The sequence below is a fragment of the Heterocephalus glaber genome, unplaced genomic scaffold (genome assembly GCF_053883595.1).
Source record: "Heterocephalus glaber isolate CG9 unplaced genomic scaffold, H.glaber_assembly_v1.0 deba00001444, whole genome shotgun sequence".
NCBI lineage: Eukaryota > Metazoa > Chordata > Mammalia > Rodentia > Bathyergidae > Heterocephalus > Heterocephalus glaber.
The window spans coordinates 10,491,109-10,514,811 of record NW_028258297.1 but is presented as its reverse complement, the minus strand read 5'-3'; the positions used below and the strand labels follow the sequence as shown (position 1 = coordinate 10,514,811).

The 23,703-nt window shown below is 58.7% G+C and overlaps 1 protein-coding gene across 3 annotated transcripts; it reads left to right on the top strand.

Annotated features, from left to right (window-relative positions):
* Nucleotides 1-1,046: 1,046 nt before the first annotated feature.
* Cyth4 (cytohesin 4) lies at nucleotides 1,047-23,596 on the top strand. Of its 3 annotated transcripts, none has more exons than XM_004845664.4 (13): nucleotides 1,047-1,283; nucleotides 7,818-7,900; nucleotides 9,751-9,815; nucleotides 10,165-10,231; nucleotides 11,051-11,169; nucleotides 11,863-11,943; nucleotides 12,853-12,965; nucleotides 14,234-14,382; nucleotides 18,385-18,496; nucleotides 20,277-20,353; nucleotides 20,612-20,683; nucleotides 21,124-21,278; nucleotides 22,309-23,596. In XM_004845664.4, exons 1-13 carry the CDS (start codon nucleotides 1,265-1,267, stop codon nucleotides 22,379-22,381), a joined length of 1,185 nt encoding a protein of 394 aa, XP_004845721.2. In that variant the 5' UTR covers nucleotides 1,047-1,264; the 3' UTR covers nucleotides 22,382-23,596. The 3 variants fall into 3 exon arrangements, with proteins under 3 accessions (XP_004845721.2, XP_087070061.1, XP_087070060.1); XM_087213934.1 differs by lacking the exon at nucleotides 1,047-1,283 and adding an exon at nucleotides 6,851-7,727; XM_087213935.1 differs by lacking the exon at nucleotides 11,051-11,169 and having other exon boundaries at nucleotides 1,051-1,283.
* Nucleotides 23,597-23,703: the final 107 nt, after the last annotated feature.

Sequence of the window (23,703 nt, the reverse complement as noted above, 5' to 3'; positions counted from 1 at the left end):
CAATTTAGTGAGACAATGCCTCAAAAAATAAAAAAGGCTGGAGATATAGCCCAATATGAAGGCCCCAGGTTCAATCCCCAGCACCAAAAACAAAAATATCCAAAACGTCATCTCTTCCATGTTCCACTGCGCACAGAAAAAGCCCAAGGACCATGAATTTCCAAGGGAGGAGAAATGGGCTCCACCTCTCGAGTGGATACCGGTCTCCCCATTGGAACAGGCTGTCTAGGGCACAGAGCTGACCCTGTCCTCCAGGGCTCCAAACAGATGGGGAAACGACAAATAAACCCACATGAGCCATGGAGCTACAAGAAATGAACGTTTATTTTCTAGTTATTTCTTTACACAGCATCTTTTCTGTAAAGGAATTGAGTGACCCTGCCAGAAAAGTATAAGCAATAAAACTTTGACTTTTAACCAGGGGAGAAAGTGAAAGCCTAGCTTAAATGGAGAAAGTGTTTTGTGAGCACTGTGTCCCGAGCACTCACACCCACTTGCTCCATGGTTTCCGCCTCTCTGGGGTGAAGATTACCATTCCTCTCCTAGGTAAACAAAGTAAGGCTCACCACAGGGAACGGGCTAGCCACATCTACAAGGTCCTGTGTGACACAGCTGACAACCAGTCAGCTAAGTCTGGCCCCGCACTCCATATACTGTCCTAGAATAGCTGTAGATGCAGCTCAGCTTTGATAGTGAGTTTCCCAGCAGCCTGGGGGGAACAGGAAACTGGACGTATTACCCAGTTCGTCCCTAGATAGCCAAAAGCCAGGCAGGCATGTCTTTGAAGGAAAGCAAAGCCCTTCCTAGCACTGAATTCATTTGTTTGCGCTCAAGTGGGAGTTCACAAAAGAAACCTTGTGGGGTAGAATATGGGGCTGTCAGGACTATACAAGTTGAGCTGTCCTTTGACCTATGTGCAGGGGGGCCAAATGCCCACGCTCTCCTGGAAAAGGCTGTGTCCTCATTGACTTCTTCCTCTACAGTTGCACAAGTCCTAAGCACGTGTTTGTCTCTATCACACTGTGTCCCCTCCCACACCTCAGATGCAAAGTAAAAACTCAGTGCTTTTAGGAAGTGCAGCGGCATCAGAAGGCTGCACAGACCCCAGCAGCCTGGATTTACTTCCTCCCCACGAGGACTAGGCAGGCAGGGCAGGCAGGAAGGGCCTGTCACCAGCAAGGTGACACATTCCTGCCCAGCCAGCCCAAGCAGCAGCTAGGCCAGCAGACAAGGGGCACAGCCACTGCTCCCCCAGGGCTTCGGAATGGACCTGTGCCACCCAGGTAAGCATGGGCAGAGTCTCCAGCCTCCGTGTCCTCTTCTGTAGAGCGGGGACCTAGTGGCTGCCTTGCGGGTCCTGGAAGGGACAGAGAGGGAAGCACAGAGTCCAGCAAGGACCCTGGAGAGCCCAGGTTGGATCCAGCAGGGCTTGGGGCTGGTGCCATCCCTGCTCCTGTGCAGTTTTGCCCCTGGGGGTGGGGCACAGATGACAGGTAGTGTGACAGCGACGTCAGTTGGTAGCAGGCAGGACAAGAGCAGTGCAGGAGGAGGCAGAGGGGAGAAGGCGCTGAGGAGGAGATGGCGCTGGAGCCCAGCCCTGCAGGGGAGCAGAGATTTTGAGTTCCTCCAGGCAGGAGCAGCCGCGCAGAGGCCTGGAGTGGGGTGGGGGACGATGACTCACTGTGAAAAAGGTGATACTGTTGGTGGCAGTGGTGCCTGTCTGGGTGGTACACAGCCCTGAAGCCCCTTTTTGGCCCTGGAGGGTTGATGGTGGCCTTCGGGGAGCAGGGGACACTGCCTCAGGCCAGCAGAAGGCCAGGCACGGGCAGCACAGAACTGGACTGTGACCCTCAGGGACAAGGACAGCAGCTCCAGGGGCAAAGGGGACGATGAGGGCTGCTGAGCTGCTCCCTGGGAGGTGGAGGGGGCCCCGGAGAGGGCTGAGCCCCGATTCTCAGAACGTCCGCCTGCAACTCCAGCAGCCAAGGCTAGGGCAGCAGGAGCTGGCTGCTCCCCGGGTCCAGCAGAAGCACAGGTGCTCTTCAAACAAAACCTAATGTGGAGCAGCTGGGCCACCCTGGGTGTCCCCTAGGGAGAAGCCTGGACTTCAGAGGCCAGGAAAGAACTTTCTCAGGGTGGCAGAGGCAGGACTCTCCCCCCCAGGCCACCTCTCCTCCCAGGGGCTTTGGGGACAGACGGCTCCCACCCACTAGGCTCAGTGGCCATGGCTTAGGAGACAGCAAGAGGCAAGAAGAGATTGAGGGCAACGCAGGGCCTGACTCACCAGTCCCCGGCAGGCAAGTGACACCGTGACAAGCGGCCCTCCCACACCACCTGCCTGCCTGGCCACCACTATGACTTTGGCTTTTTGGGTCCTAGCACCCTGAGATGACAGGGCCTGTTGCCCCATGTCACAAGTAGGGAAACCGGAGCTCACAGAAGTGAACTGGAGGCGAGGGCTGGCTTGCTCCAGGTCAAGTGGCTGAGCAAGGACAAGGGCTGGAGACAGAGAAGAGGACACCAGGTTGGCCCAGGCCGTGGAGAGGACCTGGGCACCCCAGGACCAAAGAGGGGTCTCTGCCTTGCTGTGGGCTGACCAGGAAGAAGGGCGCTGAAGAGCTCAGCGCAGGCTCTGTGGGGAGACCCAGAGTCTCCAAGGGTTGATTTGTCCTTTCATTCATCCATCCATTCATTCATTCATTCATTCATTGGTTCTCGGAACAGTCCTCCATGCAATGTGCAGGGTGGGGGAGTTACGGGTCCAGGAGATTGAGGTTCAGAGGAAAGAGGGACACAGATGCTGCAGCGCTCTGAGCCTGACCTGGGGTGGGGAGGAAGCATCTCTCCCACCAGAGGGGAGATCTGGCAGATCTTCCTGGAGGAGGTTGGTACCACCCCTAGTTGCCCAGGCTGGATCTTAATTGGAGGTGCTTGGTGGTCAGGTGATGTCATGTATCTTCATGCAGAAGAGCATCGCAAGCAGAGACCTGGAGTCAGCAGATGAGCCTGGATCCAGCTCTGTCCAGCCCCTTCCTGATGTGGGCCTCAGTTTCCCCATCCTCACTCAGCACAGGGTGGTGGCAAAGGTTCCCCCCAGTGGGGCCAACTCCCACCTCCGCCATGGCATGTGACATCCATGCGGAGCAGGTTAGGCCTTCCCCAGGGCCTGTCCGGAAGGAGGGATGGTGACAGGCCATCAACCCCAGGCAAGTTGCGGAGGACCACGGGCAGCACAGTTAAAAATAGAGCATGTGTGGCTGGGACAGGAAGCCACACCCGGCCATATCTGCAGGGTTCTGGGGCCTGGGGCCAAGGCAGGGCAGGCCCTAAGCCCAGCGCCTCACACTGAGCCTCTTGGGGGGCCTCCAGCCTCGGGGAGCCAGGAAGGTGACCCCTTGCCCCTCAAGAAAGGGGAAGTGGATCCAGCTGTCCTGGAACCAGGCTGCAAGTACAAAGATTTCTAAAAATACGATAGGAAAGAGGAAGGACAAAGGGGAAGTGGAGAGGACCCAGGGAGCTGGCTGGGTGGCACCAGATACCCAGTGGGCAACCAGTGGGTCCCCAGCAGGCCTGAGCGCCAGGCAGCTGCAGGGCAGGCACAGGGGTCAGCAGACCACAGGGCCTGTGGGCTGCAGGCAAGACTCAGCACTGAGGGGGAGCAGGCAGGGCTCAGCAGTGTGGGCAGAATGGAAATGTTATTATTTCTGTGCAATATTATCAAAACTACATCTCCCGTGTCTGAAATCCCATCCTTCCCGGGCTGAGAATCCAAAGTGGTCCCTCACTACCTGAAACCTCAGGGTCCTCAGCTCTGAAGTGGGCAGAAATGCCCCCCTTTTAAGAAGCAGTCAGACAGAGAATCACAGGCCCCCGTGCCCCCACATGCCCCGTGTCACAGGCTGCAGCTGGGGACCGTCAGTGGTGTGCAGAGGGTTGGAATGTGCCTGGCCAATTGCCAACCCCTGGGGACAATCTGGACAGAAGGGGACAGTCCGCTGAGAGGTCCCCAAATACACCTGCCAACCGTGGAGTGCAAAGGAAGACATAAGCCACCCCTGACTGTACCCATGCAGCACCACTCTGTGGGGAACTGTTACTGTTGTGTTGATTTCCATCCGTAATCTGCCTCAGTTTCCCCAGCTCTACAATGCTGGCTTGGGAGGGGCCTGGAGGCCCAACTACTGGCATCATTCTGCATCTCTGTCATTCTCAAATATGTAACTACTCCCTGTCAGGATGTCCAGGGTTGGTGCTGAGTGGGTTTCGGCAATTTATATGGGGGTAAGAGGAGTGATCAAAATATAGATGAATGCCTAAATTTTTAAAAATTTATTATAGTAAAACACATTGCCATGAATCTCTCTCAAAATCCTCGCTCTCAATTTGAACACACTTATCCCATTGTTCCTGCCACTTTTTGAAGCAGTTCCTGAAGTCCTCTTTCATGAGTGTCTCTATGAGACATGATCAAAAATACAGTGAATGCTGCTGCCAAGTGCCAGCCTATAGAAAGGCAGGCTCGTAAAAACATTATGATGTGTCCTTATCTACTTTATTCACCAGATCTGTCATGAGAAGAACTATGAAAAATAAACAATTTGAATCAATTCACGACATTAAGGCAGACACAACAGCACAACTAAAGACACTCGGGAAAGAGGACTTCTGACCTGCTTCAGACAGTGGCAAGGGTGATAGGATGGGTGTGTTTGAAGAGAGAGGGAGGATTTTGAGGAGGATCCCTGCATTTTCACATCTCCCATCCTTCTTCTCAAAGTGAACCTCAGGACTGAGGTCTGGGAGCCCCAGGCTGGCCCAGCTCTGCCTCCTCCTGGCTGAATCAGCCCAGGCAGGTCGCCTAACCTCTCAGCCCCAGGTGCTCATGTGCGGGGTGAGATAGAAAGACCTTCGCTGCATAGTTTTGGGGAGTCCCTGAGCTGGCGGATGGGAGGAGCTAGAGCGTCCAGGGCCCAGACACGGCCAGTGCTCGCCCCCAGGCCTGTCCTGCCCAGGGGTCCCGCTGTTCACAGCAGCATACCAGTCCCAGAGATGCAGGGTGCAGGTGGGGGCCGTGACAGCAGGAGGGAAATGGACAGGGCTTGTGACAGAGGGGTGTGCAGGGCGAGAGTGAGGAGGGACTCAGGCTGGCTCCTGGGAGCTCAGGATGCAGGAAGAGCAGGTGGAACAGAATTGTAGGGGACCAATTTTGGGCACAATGACAAGAGCAGCAATGGCTGAGTACAGAGGGGGCGCTCGTGTCTAAAGCTCAGAGAAGGAGTTGAGCCCAAGAGGAGGTAGGAGCCCCTGGGAAGAGGGGAGGTGGCCCAGGACTGGGCTACCCACACTGGGGACCACCCATCAGAACTGAAGCCCAGCCGGCCATAGTGCCACACACCTGCAATCTGGGAGGCTAAGGCAGGAGGACGACAAGTTAGAGCCCTGCATGAGCAACTTAGTGACTTAAGGAGACCCTATCTCAAAATAAAATTTAAAAAAAAGAAATCCGAAGCCTGGAGCACCTTTCGCCCCTCCAGCAGGTGTGCCCTGTCCACAGACCAAGGAGCGGGAGTTCCCCTGCCCGCACAGCCAGCCAGAGAGGGGGGCATTCCCCATGGGTGGGACCAGTGGGGTCTTGCACCCCAGCCCGGCCACTCCAGAGACCTTCCAGCCTCAGCCTCACTCCAAGCTGGCACCTGCCTGTCTCCCAGGAGTGCCTGTCCTAGCATGCCAAGGGGCCCAGCAGCATGGGCTTCCACCTAAGTGGCCGAGCAGTGGTCAGGAAGCACCTGTCCCTACCTGGAAGGCTGCGCTGATGTGGCAAGGCTGGCCTTGGCAGGCTGCACGCTATGTGCCAGGCACGTGCATCTCACCCAGGCCTCCCATCCACCTGTCATCTTCACCCGTCTGTCCATGAACACGCTGTGACCTATATGGTGGCTGTCATCACTGCAATGGTCAGGCCTCTTCCGATTCCGTCGTGATGGAGGGCAGGAGGGGGATCTGATCCTGGGGCAAGGCTGCCAAGGGCCCAGCTGTCCATGCCCTGGGGTACACACCCTTTCTACCCCTCCTTCCCGACACAGGTGACAGGAATTTATCTGCCAGACTGATGCCTGCACCACGCGCCAAGGCCCCGTTCATTGCTCTAGCAAAGATCCCACATCTGGTGCAGCAGCTGCCACAGTCTGGTTAGCCTGTGGGGTCTGCAGCTGCCCTCTAGACTGGTGACCTGCGAGGGGGTAATGAAGGCCATCGTCCACACCCTGCGAGTCCCAGGGTGGCCATAACCCTGCTCTCCCCTCGGCCTGCACTGTGTTTTCCTCTTAGCTGTGGGTGACGGACAGCTCACAGACTTCCCAACACCTCCCCACCGCCATGACTCCCTGACCCTCAGGCCAGGGTCCGGTATGGGTCAAGCACCCCCAAGTCCACTCCAATGACACCTGTAGACCAGGAAAGTGGCTACAAACCAAGTGGACACACTGCGAGCTGGACCTGGGTGGACTCTATCAGCCACCTAACCTCCACCCTCTAAGGGGCCCAGGGTGACACTCCAGTCCCAGTGCCAGGGTCGGCCTGGATCCTGTGGCTGGCAGTCCTCAACATATTTGGAGACCCTTGTTTCCCAGTGTACGGTTACTGTGGTGCTTTAGGGAAGAAGCAGGATTGTCACCCTGTACACTTGCTAAGGCGTTGCAGGACACTACTCTCCGGCAACCAGGCTCCTTCCCCTGGTGCCTGCCACCTCGACATGGGACTTCCATCTCCAAGTCCAAGCTGGCTGCTCAGTCAGAGGGGGTGGGGAGCAGGGAAAGGGGGTGCTCGGTGCTCTCTCTGTGTTCACTCAGGGGAGAGGACATATACCCTGGGGAAAACTTTAAGCACTGTGACCAGGCCCTTTCTCAAGCTAGGACCAGAAGTTCAGGGGGGATTTGGATACATGGATGGGAAAGGGCGTCTCCAAGGACAGGAGCTGCCTGAGGCTGGACTGGAAGGCTCGGGTACAGAATGGTGGGAGGAAGGCCGGCTGGACAGGCTGGGGACACTGGGAAGGCCCAGAGGCAGGAGAAGATTTTTCCTCTCAGTGGCAGGGAGTCCAAGGAGACTTCAGCCACAGAGTGCTATGGACAGAGCAGGTCACCCCATCTTGCACAGAGCACCACACCCACTGCCTCAGTGAACTCATTTCCAGATCAGCAAGCACTGGCTTTGCAGCCAGCCCACCCCACGGTCTCAGCCTAGATCAGCAACTATGTCCCTTTGGGATTTTGTCCAGGTCACCTCACCTCTCTGAGCCTCAGTCTCTAGGGGCAAGGACTGTCAAATGTCTCCCAAATCCAGCCTCCCTGTCTTGGAGAGTGAGGATGTCAGGACCACCCTATTAAAGGCTCGTTTCCCAGCCTCCCCAGCAGCTAGGGTGGCCATGTGACTATGCTCAGGCCAATCAAGTATGAGGCAAAATTTTATATCACTTCCTGGTAAGTAGGTAAATAAATAATAGTCACAGGAGCTGGTGAAGAAGTCGGTGGGAGTTCCAGGGAAGGACAATGGCCTTCAGCAAAACATATTTTAGTCCTTACTGGTGCTGTGATTACAGCAGTGGGCAAAAAGCAAAATGGTTGAATGACCAAGGAGCTGAGTCTAATCGGGGAAAGAGGGAAGTGTCTCTCTTTCAAGGGTGGAAGAACCAGCGTGCTCGGGGCAGGCTCTCAGGAGGCTGCACCCTGGTGAGGCCCAAGTGCAAAGGTCAAGCCAGGCCCGCTTCTGGGGACAGAGGCGCTGTGCAAGTGGCCAAAGCAAGGGCCTTCTCTCTCCAGAGTCTGCCGAGCTGAGCAGCAGGGAGACAGAGGAACTGCAGAGGATCAAATGGCACCGGAAGCAGCTGCTGGAGGACATCCAGGTGTGTGCACTCAGATCCACACACACATGCACGGGACCCCCGAGAACCACACACACACACACACACCTCCCACTCCCTCCTGGCCCAACCTGACCTGGGACTGATGGTGGGGGCAAGAACAGTGGGCATCAGCGGGAATTCCAGAGGTGGCCTGGGCCCTGGGAGGACGGGGAGCAATCGCACAGAGTGCCCAGCGCGTGCTGAGCCCCGTAACCCCCGTTCTCGCCCCCTTGATTGCACACAGGTGGAATCCAGCTGTGTGGCCTCCGTCAGGCCTGCCCCTCCCCATCTAGACCGTTTAGCCAAGATGATGCCCACTGTGTGCCCAGCATCTGCCAGCCCACTGATTAGGATTATGGAGGGGTTTTTTGGGGGGATGTTGGAAGTGGAACCTAGGGCCACACACATTCTAGGCAAGAGCACTACCACTGAGCACGTCCCCAGCCCTCCTCGTCATTTCTTACACACGTGCTCATCTGACTCAGCACTCTCTAAGACAGGCCTGGGTCCTTGGAAGATGCCTTGCTCAGTCCTGCCCCAGGCCCTCTGCCTGGGGCTCTCCTATCTCCCCTCTTGGCTTCTGCTTCTCATAACTTCATTCTTGGCTCAAACTCTCCCTCTCCTCCTCCAGGCTGTCTGACTGCCCTGGCTACCACCGCCGTCCTCTCCCATCAACACTCACACATGCACACGTATGATCTATACAAAATCATGTATTCAGTTAGTATTTCATTGAGCACCTACTATGTCCCAGTTTCTTTCTGTACAAGCCCTCTGATAATTTTATGCATTGTCATTTCATTTGCCTCATGGCTGCATGGTCCCAGCCCCACCAGACCATGGGCTCCCTGAAGGCAGAGCCCAGTCCTGGCTGCCCAGCCCAGTTGTCAGAGCATGCAGGCTCTGCATGGTCCATACCTTCCAGCGAGCCCCAACTTTATATGTGGGGATCACTTAATGACTCCCCCAAGATAGCACGGACAGGAGATGCCTGGGCTCAGAGAAGGGCTTTTAGGCCCCCACGATATCGCTGAGTCCTAGAAAAAGCCCCTAGGAGCAGCCCATGCCCAGCACCCCACAAATCTTGGGGTGACTCTCACTGGGGGCACTTGGCAGGTGCTCACATGCTGCCTGCTGGGGATGTGGGCCAGCTTCCCACCTCCCCATCTGCCCAGTATGTGGCTGGAGGGGCAGGTCAGGGGTCTCCTGCACTCTGGGGTCAAGATGACAAAGGCCTGGGGTGGGGTCAGAGAGCTCAGCTTGGAGTGAGATCTTGGGCACCTCACTTCACCTCTCTGTGCCTCAGTGTCCCCTTCAATGTATTTCACTGAGCTGCAAAGTCCCTGAGAAGAGGGCCTGTGCCCTGAGCCCCATGTCCTGGTGGCCTGTGGTGTCTGGCAGGTGGCAGGGACTGACAGGAGAGAGGGACAGAGCACGGAGTGAAGCCAGCAGGGAGGGGCCTGACCGCAACGAGGAAACCGAATGGAGGGGGCAGCAGGGAGCCCCAGGAGGGATTGGAGCCTGGAAGGGCGGGCTCCAAGCTATGCCTGGGAAAGCCCCCCACGGGTGAGGAGGGCCCAGCAGTAGGCTTGGCTCTGGGCATGAGATGTCCCAAAGCGGTGGGAAGAGAAGGCAAGGCTGGAAATGGGGCCAGTCGACCGCTGGCACAAGAGCAAGGGCAAGATGAGCGCAGAGGCAGCGAGTTCGTGGGACTTCAAGGCCTGAGACCTCGTCAGAGGGGCCGTCCTCCGAGGAGGGTCCTCAGACTGGGGCTGAGAGCAGAGGTCAGAAAGAGGGGCAGAGCCGGATCACCCCAGGGGCCTGACCTAGGGCCTGACTCCACCCCGCAGAAGCTGAAGGACGAGATCGCAGAGGTGTTTGCCCAGATCGACTGCTTCGAGAGGGCGGAGGACAGGTGAGGGGAGCTGCAGCGGCTGCGCGCTAGGCACATCTGCCACGTCCCCAGCTCCTAGAGCCCCTAGAGCCCACCGCCCCCGGTTCTCAGCGCCCTAACGCCCCGCAGTGTGGAGGCAAGGGGTGCTGTCACCCGCTTTACAGATGAGGAATCCGAGGCCTGGAGGGAGGGAGTGACTCTCCCAAAGCGGCTCCCCCTGGTGGTGAGCTGGGAATTGCACCCAGGAGTCATCTCGGGGCCTGCGCCCCTCACCCTACCTGCAGCCCCAGGCCCTGTGGCTCCCCGGAAGGGCCCTGGGGAGGGGGGCGCGGGGTCCCAAGCCGCTCACTGACTGCCCTCGGGTCCGCAGCCGGATGGCACAGAAAGAGAAGGAGCTGTGCATCGGGCGCAAGAAGTTCAACATGGACCCCGTGAAGGTCAGCGGGGGACAGGGTGGGGGCTGCACCCGGGGACCCTCCTAGCGTCCTCTCCTTCCCTTCTTTGCACAGTGGGATCCTTAGATCTAGGGCTCGGTCCCCAAAGATGTGCTCCTGCCCGGGGCTGGGGGGAACCCTCCTGGGGTCTCACCACCGCCCCCTGCCGGCATGGAGGCCCCCATCCGCAGCCGCGCAGAGCAGCCCCCTGACCGGCCAGCCCTGTCTCTCCCCCAGCCCAGCCCGGAGTGACACTTCATTCACAGTGACAGCCACAGCCAGGCCCGGGCCCCATCCACGCCTCCCGCCCCTCCCCCGCCACGCACCTCCAGACCCCACCTGCCAGCCCCGTCCAGGGGAGCAGGACTGGTCCCAGACTCCGGACTCCGGAAGCCAGACCTTGCGGGCCATGGGGGACTTGGGCTGTTTCCTGCCCTTTGGATTTAGCTCTTTTTTTTCTCCAACTTCTATACAATGGACATGGATTACTTGTGTGACAAAGAGAAACAGTATTTTTAAATAATGTAAGTTTTCGGGGAACAAAAGAAAAGGCTGAATCTTAGAATGATGAATGCATAGAATTGTTGAAGCAAAGGCTCCAGGCTGAAGGGGACCCTGGGGAGTGCCTGGCACGAACCTGGTTGGTCCAGGGATGAGGAACTCACCACTTCACAAAGGCACTTTCTATTAGGGAGGGACAGACTGCCAGAGTAGGCTGTGCCACTCCAGAACAAGGGACCCCGGGCTCCCCCTCCCTGCCCTCCTCCTCCTCCTCCTTGTCAGCCTCTGTTGGCGGGGCTGCCACAGGCTCTGTCCCCCCAGGGCATCCAGTATCTCACAGAGCACAAGCTGCTGCCGCCCTGCGCCCAGGACATTGCCCAGTTCCTGTACAAGGGCGAGGGCCTCAACAAGACGGCCATCGGCACCTACCTGGGGGAGAGGTGAGGGCAGGGCAGGGTGGCCAGAATCGGGGGTGTGCGAGAGAGTGACAGGGGAGTCACAGCTTGGGGGCTGCTCACACCCTCCTCATGAACTGAACAGGTGCTGGTCCCTGGGGTCTCCCTGCTGCAGGCACCACTCTAGGTCCTGATTCCCAAGACAGCAGGTCCTGCCCTGGGGCGGGGAGATGGATGCCAGTGGGTGCCACTCATCATACAGCCCTGAGTTGCCTGATGTTCAGAAAAGGCACAGAGGGGTCAGAGTACCGATGGCCCTGGGTCCCCTGCTGTGATTGTAGGGAGGATGGACAGGAAAGTTCTCAGGAGGTGGCCGGTGGGCAGTGCACACATCTGGGGAAGAGCACTCCAAGCAGCTAGAACAGCCAGTGCAAAGGCCCTGGGGCAGGAGCAGCTCAGGGAACAGCAGGCTGGGGAGACTGAAGGGAGTGAGGGGGATGATGGACGTGGTAGGGCTGAGGTAAGATCTGCGGGAGGGGCCTGGGTGGAGGAGTGATGTGAAACCACCCTCCTGCTAGTCCATAGGGATGGAGCAGAGGGCAAGAGGGCACAGCGGGGGAAGAGTGGCTGGATATGAGCACTGGGGGGCATCCCGGGAGGCTGGACATCTCCTCCCTCGCCGCCCCTGCAGGAGGGGCCACCGGCAAGCTCCCAAGTGCACCCCCACCTTCTCCCCAGGGACCCCCTCAACCTGCAAGTCCTCCAGGCCTTCGTGGACTGCCACGAGTTCACCAACCTCAACCTCGTCCAGGCTCTCAGGTGAGTGGTGGACAGGGCCTGCCCTGGAGGGCGACAGCCTGGGGGTGTGGAGTTGGGATCCCCAGAGGCAAAGACATTGCCATGGGGAAGAAACAGGAGAGCCCGGGAGCCTGGAGACTGCCCCTGCCTGGGGCTGAGGCACGGACCAGGGCCTGGCCCCTTGGGAAGGTGCTGCTTTGGGGGCAGTGCTGGTTTTGTTTAACTAATACCACCCAGTATGTCCTGCACTTGGTGCTTTCTGGTCAGGATACTGCTATTGCGATTTGCAATTTCATCACTATGAGAAACATCAGGCACAGGGTTCAGGACACAAACTCTGGAGCCAGACTGACCAGGTCCAGTGCCAGCTTTGCCACTCTGCCTATGTGACCCAGGGCAAGTCTCTGTGCCCCAGGTTCTTCATCTGTAAAGTGGGCGTAATAACTGTACTGCCTTCGTAGGGCTGTGAGTACTAAATGAGGAAGCCCTTGGAACCGGCCCACAGGAGGTGCTTAGGGAGACTTGCTGCTGGTGGTAATGCCAGGGAAGTCAGCTCCTAAGAAGGCGCACTTGATCTGGGCTTTGAAGGATGAGTAGGAGTTTGCAAGAAAGAAGCCAGCACCCTCCATCTCCCACAATCTTTAAAGGAAAGGAGTAGATGGCTTAGAGTCTCCTGCTAGGAGCAGGCACAGCCTGTACCCTAGGGGGCTCACCCTGCAATCTCCAGCTTCCTGCGCAGGAGGGAAGCGTAGGTTCCAGAAACAGAGGCCCTGCCAGGGGAAAGCACTTCCCCAAGGTGGCACAGACAGATCCCGGGGCTCAGTGGCTGGGGCAGACTGGGCCACAGTCCAGAGGGGTACGGGGAGTGCTTCTCACAGTCCATGCTTGCTGCCTGCCTGTATGAGCCCCTCTGCTGCCCGCTCCTCCCAGGCAGTTCCTGTGGAGCTTCCGGCTGCCAGGTGAGGCCCAGAAGATTGACCGCATGATGGAGGCCTTCGCCGCCCGCTACTCCCTCTGCAACCCAGGCGTCTTCCAGTCCACAGGTGCAACCCCTTGGCACGGCCAGGCTCCACCCCCACAGTCTTTCCTGAGCCCCAGACCCTGGAGCCCACACCTTTCTGCCTTCCCTGAGTGCCACCTCCATGCCAGGCACTCTGCTGGGCACTTGTCAGGCAGAGCTGCCTGGGGACACGGTCCTGAGATGGCAAGGAATGGTGGCACAAGGTGCCAAAGCAACAGCAACCCTGTCTGAGTGCAGGGGTAGGGGAGTCAGCATGTCCACAATGACTTCTCAGAGGTAATAAAGTCCAAGTAGGGTTTTGAAGGATGAATAGGAGTTCTCTATGATATTTTTGGCTAGAATTTCAGTTTAAACAAAGGCTCAGAAGCATGAAACGGTGGGGCAGGGTGTAAGGGACAAAGACCATAGAAGGAGATCAGCAAAGCTGAGTGTTCCACCCTCTCTCCCAGGGCTAACCAAATGCCCATACAAAGACACCAGAGGACAGGGTGAGCAAGGGGCCATGCAGCCCACTTGCCCTGGCCTCTTCTGTGGATCTAGAGGTAAAATAATACCAGCCAATTCCATTTATGGAGCTGGCCTGGGGACTGGAGAGTACAAGGGTGCAAGGTCACTACCAGCCTGCATCAAGGTCATGACTACTTGTGTCTGTCCCTGAGTCTGTATCCTCCAGACTCAGAGAGGGGATGACATCAGCAGATGTGCAGCCCCTCAGCCACGTCCAGGGACAAGTCCTTAGAGCCTTTGCCCTCCCCAGCCATTATACATTGCCACATACGCATCCCACGAGGGCAGGGCCATGTCAGCCCTGTCCACCAGGGCCTCAGGCCCCAGCACGGTGCGGTACTCAACAGATCCCAGGGCGGGAGGAAGGGATTTCCAAAGCACTAGGTGGCAACCCTCTGTGAAACGGGGTGAGGGATGGGAGCTGCCTGCAAGGGCAGCATGGGGAGGTTGAGCCTCGCTCCCAGCAAGAGCAGCACCCTGCGAGCCATTGCAGTTGCCAGAGGTGCAGTCGCCCATGTTCTAGAACATGGAGCCGCAGCAGTGCCCCACCTCTGGAAGCCACAGACAGGGAAGCTGCAGGTCAAGGGCGCTGAGTACTTCCCAAGGTCGCAAGGAGCCGGAGGCCCCTCGTAGGGCCCAGAGTAGCCAGCAGGGATCCCGCGCCTCACCCTGATCACAAGTGGGGGCCACACAGGAGCTGAACTGGCTTCGAGCCCCACAAGGGCAGCCCAAGGTAGAGCCTGAACAGCGCTGCCAGGCCTGTGACATGGCCCGGTCCCACAGACACCTGCTACGTGCTGTCCTTCTCCATCATCATGCTCAACACCAGCCTCCACAATCCCAACGTGCGCGACCGGCCGCCCTTTGAGCGCTTCGTGTCCATGAACCGGGGCATCAACGATGGCGGGGACCTGCCCGAGGAGCAGCTGCGGGTAAGGGGCACAGTCACTGCTGCAGGCAGGTGGGTGGCCAGGAGGGCTGGTCCCTAGATGGCTGAGATGAACCATCACAAATGCAGCCAAGCCCAATGCGGGCTACTGGCAGGAATGTGGGCCAGTGTGTCCCGGCCTCTGAGTGACAGGCTCAGGGCAGTGCAGAGCCAGGAGCAATCTACGCTCGGGAGAAAGGCAGAGCCTGGCCTGGCCACATGAATGGCCAGGGCCCAAGGGGATGTGCACAGCCCCACTCAGGCTCAGCATCCCCAGAACCTCCTGCCTCAGTAGTCAGGGTGCAGGGCTGGTTCTGGACTGGTTCTGTCCCTGGCTGGAGCAGAGCCTCTCTCTGAGCCTCTGGCTGCCTCAGTTTCGAGAGCAGGACATTTGACACCACAGGGCCAGGCCATAGAATGAGGGCGTGAGGGGTCCCACGGCCCCTGCCTGCCCGCAGAGTGACCTTGGGTAATGACACACTGGGGACCACAGAGGGTGGGGACAATTGGGCCTGTGTCACAGAGCTGCTCTGAGTCGCAATTTTACCAATGTAAAGGGCGCAGCCCGGGCCAAGTGCCCAATGTGGGCTCTGCACGGTGGCTCGTGTCCCTGTGCAGGACGGTTAATACTGAGACAAACAGCACGTGGTGAAATGCTGCAGCAGCAGAGGCTTGGCGAGCCTGGTCACTGCCGGCCTGTGGGCGCTGCTGGCCACACCCTGATCTTGGCATTGGTTGAAGGTGTGAGTTGCAGGCCCCGCCTAGCCCTGCCAGGTATCCCAGATGCCGCATCCCTGCCGCCAGCTGCCAGCAGCCTCCTTGGCACCTCGCTCTTCATTTCCACCTCGGGTCTTTGTTAATAACAGTGCTCGAGTGTACGTGGAGCTGGGAACATCATCTCGCAGGGCTGGGTCAGCTTATTGTCTCCATTTAGCCTCTGACTCCACCTGGGGGATCTGCAAAGGGTTATTATCCTCCTGGCAGCCCAGAGGTGGCACAGAGGAGGGAAGAAAAGAGAGCCGAGTCCCAGCCACCGCCGCCCCAGCTGGCCCCCTCCCTGGCTGAGATCTCGGGCGACGGGCTTGGGCTCCCAGAGCCCCTGCTCGGAGGTCAGTGTGGAAGTGCTGGGCACTCAGCAAAGTGCCTGGGTAGGGGGAGAGGCTAAAGAATCTCAAAGCTTTGCTGGCATTGTCATGGAGCACACAGGACCTGACCCCACTAAAGAGCTTCGCAGGTAGCTGCAAGGACTTGGGGTCCCTCTGCCCTTCTCTCTGGGCCTCATTCTCCCCAAATCAGCAAACGCAGGGCTTTCAGCCTCTTTGTGGAAGAGAACTCTTGATGAAGAGACCCCCGACAGGCCCTTGCTGGAGAGGACACATAATACTTTCCTGTGCCCCATGTACAATATTAAAGGCACAGATGTTTGACCTAAATGGAGGTCACCCCAAGGGCACACAGGGGCCCTGCAGATGCACAGGTGGGAAAGGCTTCAAGGTGTGAGGGGGTAGTGGGGGACAGGTGCCTGGAGCCAGTTAGGCCCTGGCTGATCCACAGGGGCCAGGCAGAGAGCTCAGGGGGCTCCAGGCAAAGAGACAGGGCCAGGAGATCAGTGCCAGCTCTACCCTTGCCGCTGTGACACTGGGCACTGGCCTCAGTTCCCTCATCTGTACAGTGGAGTGATGACTCTGACTCAGTGTTCTCCTACAAGCAGAGGTGGGCTCTGGCAAGCAGGGAGGATGGCAGGGGGACCAGGCACTCCATCCTCTGGTGGTACAGGTGGAGAACTGAGGCCCAGGCAGGTGCCAAGTCTCTCAGCCCTGGACCCTCTGGGTCCCTTCCAGATCCCTCTATTAGAGCATCCTGTGTATGAGGCACAGTTGTAGGTGCTATGTGTTCTCATTTACTTCCCACTCCCTGGTGTACAGCTAAAACACTGGGCTCCAAGGGACACAACAGGTCAGAAGGCATACACCTGTGAAGAGGCCTAGTACACACTACATCTGATTCCAGAGCCCTTTTCTCTAGAGAGTAGAAGGCAAGATCTGTGGACAGAGGACCTGGCTTTGCTTCCCAGCAGCCAGTTACTTCCTGGTTAGGGGACCCTGAACTCCTGTCACCAAAAAGATGAGGAATCAGTTGGCCTTTAGACTGTTGGCTTCAGGCTCAGCTAGATCCAGGCACTCAGTGACATGAGCACTTCATCCAGGAGCCCCGTCCCTCTGTGGCCCCATGTCTCAGTGCCCCTCTCCTGTGAGGTGGCCTCCCTCTAAGCAGCCTCTCCCCAAGTATGGCAGAGGGCATCTAGGCTGGCATCTAGCTGGCTTAGCATCCTCCTTCTGAGCTGCTTCAACTCAAGTCCCAGAATTGAGGCTCACTGACCTATTGATTGGGTCACATATGCCACCCTGAACCAGTCACCGCACCAGGGGCATGGCAGGCTCAGCTGAGCCAGATGTGAGTCATTCTCTCCCTTCTGGAGCCCAGGGGCACTAACCCCCCTCAAACACCCTGCCCTGGAGAGCTAGCGGGGAGGTGACTCTGCAGGCCTGGGGGATAGGCAGATTCAGGGCCAGCGGAGCTCCTGGAAGGAGCCCAGTGTTTCTGCTATCTACCCAATCATGGGACAGTGGGGCTGGAGGCTGGTAACAATGGATACAAGGGTGTTTACAAGGTACAGGAAGCGTGGGTGAGCTAAACTGCCTCTCTGTGGTGGCAGAATGTGCAAGCTGATATGGTGACCGCAAAGGCTGCAGGGCCCGCTGTGGGTTTGGAGGAGGCCACCTCCCACCCCTGCCCGCCTGCTTGGGCCTCCCCGTGTGTGTCCCTGGTGACAGCTCTGCCAAGGAGCCTTCCTCTGCCACAGGCCCTTGTTCTACCAGCTGGTGCCACCTAGCAATTCCCAGGGGAGGCTGAGCCTGGCGTTAGCAGATCTCCCGGGAGGCATGGGTCCCTGCTCCCCCAACCCCACCACCGCGGCCAGGCTGGATTACAAGACAGGCCCAAGCCCCACCTCTACAGAGCCCAGGGAAGTGGCTTTCAGCCTGCACCCCACTCCAAACCCCCAAGCTCTCAGATCAGAAAGGAAGTAAACAACCAGCAAGCACCACTTCGCAAACTTGGGGAGAATGGAAAAGACTCGTGAAATTTTCCATTGAAAATCTCAAGGAAACCATTAGCAGCCCACACAGACGCAACAGGAGGAAACAGTTTCATTATTTCAGATGGAGTCTTGTCTGATTTAACAAGCAGAGCCAAGCAGTTTATAGTGTTCCTCCGAAGCCTGGAAATCCAGGCAGGCGGCTCTTGGAATCCAATCAATGCCTTGTGGCAGGACATTTAAAACACACAGGAGCATCCAGGGCAGCACCTGCACCCTGCCCTCAGGGAGGCCCAGCCCTGGCTTGCATACCTCCAGGGACAGGGAGCTCATTCTCTACAGGCCTGCACCTGCCAGATCTCGGCAGCTCTTACTCCCAGAGTCCTCCATGGAGACCTGAAATCTGTTCTCAGGGACCCCCAAGCCCCGTCCCTGCAATTGGAGCCTGTACAGCCTGGGCTCCTTGGGAAAGGGGACTTGGAGGGAGAGCATAGTCGGCACCCCTTCCGGGGCCTCTCCTTCCACCAGGCCACTCACAGGGAGAAGTCAATACCCCCTGCCCCAGGGATCCCTGTGACCCCAACCCTGCATGCATAAGAAAGGCTCAGCTGCTCCCTGAAGCAGAAGCAGGGACTGTCCTGGGGCGGGGTGGTCCTCACGCTGGCTGCTGTGCCCGGAGCTCATGTGCACATGCAGGTCTGCTTCTGAGACGCTGACCCTGACCTCCCTCATAGGGAGGCAGGTCAAGGAGCTGGGTGCAGCCAGGCCCAGGGTGGAAGGGGGAGACCAGTGGGCCCCCCAGGGGCCACGAAGAGCAGCCAGGAGTGAAGGGTTTGCAGGACAGGAGGAACAGGGCCCTCCCGCACACTCAGGTCACACACTCAGGTCCTTCCTCTGTGCTCCCTACAGAACCTCTTCGACAGCATCAAGAGTGAGCCCTTCTCCATCCCTGAGGACGATGGCAGTGACCTCACTTACACCTTCTTCAATCCAGACCGAGAAGGCTGGCTGCTCAAGCTGGGTGAGAGGCCTGTCTGTGTGCACACACCCCGATGCACACGTGCTGATGCTTATGCATGCTCTCGCACACACTCTGATGCACATGCACACTTGCACACACACCCTAGCTCACATGCACACTCAGGCAAGTGCAGGCTCATGGCTGACACTGTGTACATGGTCACATGCAGCCCTGGGGGTCGGGTTGCCACAGCTCCGGATCTCATGAACCACAGCACAATGGTCTGCCTGCTCCATCCTTCCATTCATGCATCCACCAATTCATCCACCCATCCATTGTCTATCCATCCACCCATCTGTCCACCCACCCATCCACCCACCCATCTCTCCATCCATCCATCCATCCATCCATCCATCCATGCATCCATCCATCCATCTGTTCACCCACCCATTTGTCCATCCATCCATCCATTCATCCACCCATCTGTTCATCTAGCCACCCATCTGTCCACCCATTCCTCCGTCCATAGACCCATCCATACACCTGTCCATCCATCCATCCCTCTGTCCACTCATGGGTCCCAGGCGGTGATGGGGAACCTTTTGAGCTTTCAACGATAACTAATAGCCTACTGCAGTACTCGTGCTGTAAGTTTGCCACCACTGGCCCAGGAATGAAGCAGCGTGGGAAGGCTGAGCTGTAAGGGCAGGAGGCAGAGAGGCCCATACACAGTTCTGAGGGCTGGGGAAATGCATCTCAGTGAGAGACACCAGTTAGTCAGGACCTAATAAGCAAGGCCAAGGTGCAGGGGCCTGTACAGCCCAGCTTTTGGGTGGCCTTTCCATGGAAGCCAAGGCTCAGCAAGGGTAGGGCATCTGCCCAAGGTCACACAGACAGCAAGTGGCAGACTTAGGGGTGCAGTGCATTGGATGCAGGAGGGGAGGGAGTGTGACAGGATGTGGCTCAGGGGATGCTGTGGCAGATGGGAGGTGGCAGCTATAGTAGGTGTGGCAGTGGAACCAGCTGCAGGGTATAGCCAGGGAATAACAGGGCAGGCTACCTGCCCCAGTATCCTGCACACACACTTCCAGAGCTCCCAACAGGGACAGGCAGCCAGGGACAGTGGCCTTTCGAGGCAGCAGAGGAGACGCGGGGGTCTCGGTCAGGCAGCTTCCAGCCCCACACGGCCCCAGCACCTGCCCTGGCCCAGCAGCATAGGGATCTGCAGGACCCCAGCCATGGCCAGTCTGACCCCAGACCTGGTCAGCCCCGGGGAAATAAGTGTTGTCACCGGTCCTGAGCCTCAGAGTCTCATAGCCTGGGCTCCTTCACCCTGGCCCAAGTTTCTGCAGTTGGACATCAGGGACAAAGATTCCCAGACTTCAGTGTATAGCAAAGCCACCAAGAGCTCAGGCTGCGGAATCAGGACACGGCGTTTAAAGCCCATCCCTGACGAATGTCTGAGTCTCTCTCTCTGCCCCGGTTTTCTCATTTATAAAATAGAGATGAACATGGTCCCTCTTCATGGGTGGCTATGGGGATGGAGAAGAGAATATTTTTTAAGTCCCCTAGAACCCTGCCTGGCAGATGAAAGATTCGATGCTTAGCACAGGGTTGGGGGGAGTGACCAAGGGGTGCTCAGAGGGGAGCAGGGGCCAGGAAGGGTAGGGAGGGCACTGTCGCCCCCAAGGCCAGGCCTGGGGCAGCCCTGCGTGCAGCTCAGGGGGAGCCTGGGTTCTGGAGCCACTAAGGTTGTGGGGTGCAGAAGGTCAGTGTGGGAGGGGCCACCGGGGCCCAGGAGGAGGAGGACTGACCTGGCTGTGCTGTCCACCTCCCTCAGGGGGCCGTGTGAAGACCTGGAAGCGGCGCTGGTTCATCCTCACTGACAACTGCCTCTACTACTTCGAGTTCACCACTGTGAGCCACCCCTACCCCTGGCCCCTCTCCTGTCCCTCACCAGGCCGTCACCTGGCAGAGCCCATTTTACAGAGGGGGGAAAGTGAGGCCAAAGAGTGGGCAGGGGCGGGCCAAGGGCGGGCCCTCCTCCCTGCTCCCCTCCATGGCTGGGTCGAGTCAGGCAAGATGGGCTCCCTCTCTGGGTGTGGGGAGCCCAGCCTTGCTCCCTGCCCTCGGCCTCAGGGTTCTGCTGGCCGACTGCCTTCTTTCCCCGCATAGGACAAGGAGCCACGGGGAATCATCCCCCTGGAGAACCTCTCTGTGCAGAAGGTGGACGACCCCAAGAAGCCAGTATGTGTCATGTTGGCCGCCCCCCAGAGAGCTGCTGTGCAGTGTCCCTGAGGGGAGAGGAGGGTCAGGAAGCAGGGTTTCCTGGACACGGCCCTCCGCATGCTCCTTCCTAGGACCGTGGACCCTCGGGTCTGCTCAGTGCCATCAAAAGGGCCTGGCCCCACTTGTTTTACAGAGCCTGACTCTGACACTGGCTGGGAGACCTCATATAAGTCACAGCTGTCTCCCGAGCCCGTGTCCCCACCTGTCATATGGGGACTTATGGGACAGCAGTGATTTACTTGGAGCCGGGCCTGTTGCAGATGTAGCCCCTGCCCTTGAACCTGTCAGGGTTGGGGGGTGTCCTCCTGGGGGTCACTAGAGCACCTGTCTCCCCTAGAGGCCCCCAGAGAGCGGGGCCGGCTGCCTGCCCGCCCGCCTGAGCCCTGGCCCTCCCCTAGTTCTGCCTGGAGCTCTACAACCCCCGCTGCCGAGGCCAGAGGATCAAGGCCTGCAAGACAGATGGTGACGGCAGGGTGGTGGAGGGTAAGCACGGGTCCTACCGGATCTCAGCGGCCAGCACTGAGGAGCGTGACCAGTGGATCGAAGCCATTCAGTAAGGGCGGCAGTGTGGGACAGCTTCCTGTTACCGCGCAGAGCCTTTGTTTCTCTGGGTTCTCAGCTTCTAGCATGACAGTCCCTCCCACGAGGGTCCCCTCATCATGCCCTGAAAGCCGGGTTCCGTGCCAGGCCCAGGACCCCGGAGGGAGGCACCAGCTTTAGGAGCTGGTGGGAGCGAGTTGCCAGGAAGCTCCTGCCCATCCCCTGGCCCTCTGAATGGTGCCCTCCCCACCACCCGCCCCTGGTGGAAGGGAAGGGCTCTCCAGGTGCAGGGGCACCATGGGCAGAGACAAGAGGACAGGCCCATGGGGGCCCCTTGGATGCCACCCCAGGGCCCAGGTGAGGCTGGGGACTGAGCAGTGGGAGAGGACACCACAGAGAGTGAGGCTACAGTCCCCATGGTGACACACTTCAGCTTCCTCTGGGGCACTGGGGAGCCACAGAGTGGTGAATAGGGAGGGACATCTGAGAAAAGCCACAGTGTGGGGACTAGATTGTGTCACCACAGTGGCCACTGATGGAGAAAGGGGACGGGAGCCCAGTGGGGACGAGCTGGAAACCATGCTCTGGGCAGGAAATTGGTACAGGGGAGACTGTTACCTGAAGTAGTCGGGGTAGTCACTGTCCCAGGGGCTTGAAGAATTTTTTGACTCAGACGTTGAAGCAGCCCTGTGAGGCTGCCAGGCCAGAACCCTTCTCATCTCCATTTTGCAGATGGGGAAACTGAGGCCCAGAGGGATTAAAAACTTGTCCGGGGTCACAGAGCCAGTGAGGTGCAGTGCTGGGCCCCTAAGCTGGTCTCTGGTGCCACCCAGGTTCTTCTCCTCCTCTTCTCCTCCTCCTCAGTCTCCCCGGGGAGCTAGAAAGGCAGATTCCTGACTCTCAGCCCCTGCCCACGGGACACTGGGTGTGGGCTTTGCTGGGGTCACCTCCTTGGGAGCCCCACACCCCCAGTCACAAGCCCCAGGAGTCCCAACTCCGTGGCCCCCGCTCAGCCCTGATCCTCATGTCTGCTGTCACTGCAGGGCCAGCATCACCCGCGTCCCCTTCTACGACCTGGTCTCTGCCCGGAAGAAGAAGATTGCCAGCAAGCAGTGAGCTGCCAGGGAGGTGGCGTGGGGAGGCCCCTCCCACCTTTCCTGGCCAAAGACCCCCAGTCACCCGGAGAAGACTATGGGGGAGGCAGAGCTCTAGGGCCAGGTGGGAACCCCAGAGGGTGCAGAACCCATCTTGAGGTCCTGGCACCCAGCGGCCCTGCCCCCTGTCCCCCGTGATACAGAAGAGGCGAGGAGCGGAGGGTGAGACCCCAGAACTGCATCATCTCTCAGGGCTCTTTGCCCTCAGATGCCATCAGCCCCCAAAGCGGCAGGCCCTGGGGTTCCTGGGGGCTCCGTGCCCTCAGCCAGGCTGCCCCCTGCTCAGGGTGTCTCTGTGAGCCCCCCATCCTCAGTTTGGGCTCGGCTCCACCTGTTGGAGCAGAGCTCAGCACATTTGTGGCCCAGCCCCAGGGCCAGGACACTGGGGACAAAAGGAGCCCCAGCCCCAGCCTCAGACTCTCTGGCCGCTGTGCAGAAGCAGTGGTGAGCCGAGGGACCCAGGGCTCAGGCCTGGGTGGACAGCCTCGCCAGGGACTTCCCTGCTGGACTGTGGCCAGCGAGCCAGCTCCCAGCACCCAGGATCCCGGCCTTCTGCAGCCACGTCACAGAGGCGCTGCATCCTGGTACCGAAGGCGACTCTGGCTCTGGGAGGCCCCACTTCTCAGAAGAATGTCTCACACCCTCGCTCAGGCCCAGGGAGCCCCCAGAGGGAGATTGCTTGGCTGGGCAACAGGAAATGCCTCTGCCCCCTGCCAGGCTGAGTGGGTGAGTGTAGCAGGCAGACTCCCCAGGGGGAACCGCAGGTCGCCAGGCAACCGCCCTCCTTCCCGCCCCCACACAAGCACGCTTCACAAGGTCAGGATGGCGTCGCCACCTGTGAAGGGGTGAGACCCCTGTCCTCGAGGGTGTGCGAGCACCTGGTAGCCATATTGCTCTGGATGAGGCCTTGCAGAACATTTGGGGATGTGAGCTGAGCCCACCTCAGCTGCCCCGTTTGGCCCATGAATGGGCACCGGAGGTCGTGGAAGGAGCACTGGGCTGGAGATTGGGCCTTCTGAGGTCCTCTCTTGTCCCTGGCACACATGGGCTGTGTGCCCTTAGTCCACTGCCTCCCGTCTCTGGTCCTCAGCTTCCTCCCCATCCTTGATGGCGTAGGACCAACCTGCGCAGCTGTTCTGCGATTCACTCAGAAGTCAGAATAAAGCAAGTGGTCCAACTCGTGAGTCAGGCTCCTTCCCCAACACCTTCGCCCTCGTCCCTTCCCCAGACAGGGAAGCGGGGCACCCAGAGGGCCCTGTAACCCCGTCCTTAGGACACTGGGGC

What these genes read in the sequence shown, in the direction of transcription:
- Cyth4 (XM_004845664.4), top strand. An exon ending in TCAACATGGACCCCGTGAAG is followed by an intron (nt 10,232 to 11,050) that starts GTCAGCGGGGGA and finishes CTGTCCCCCCAG; the next exon opens with GGCATCCAGTATCTCACAGA. An exon ending in AGGCTGGCTGCTCAAGCTGG is followed by an intron (nt 18,497 to 20,276) that starts GTGAGAGGCCTG and finishes CACCTCCCTCAG; the next exon opens with GGGGCCGTGTGAAGACCTGG.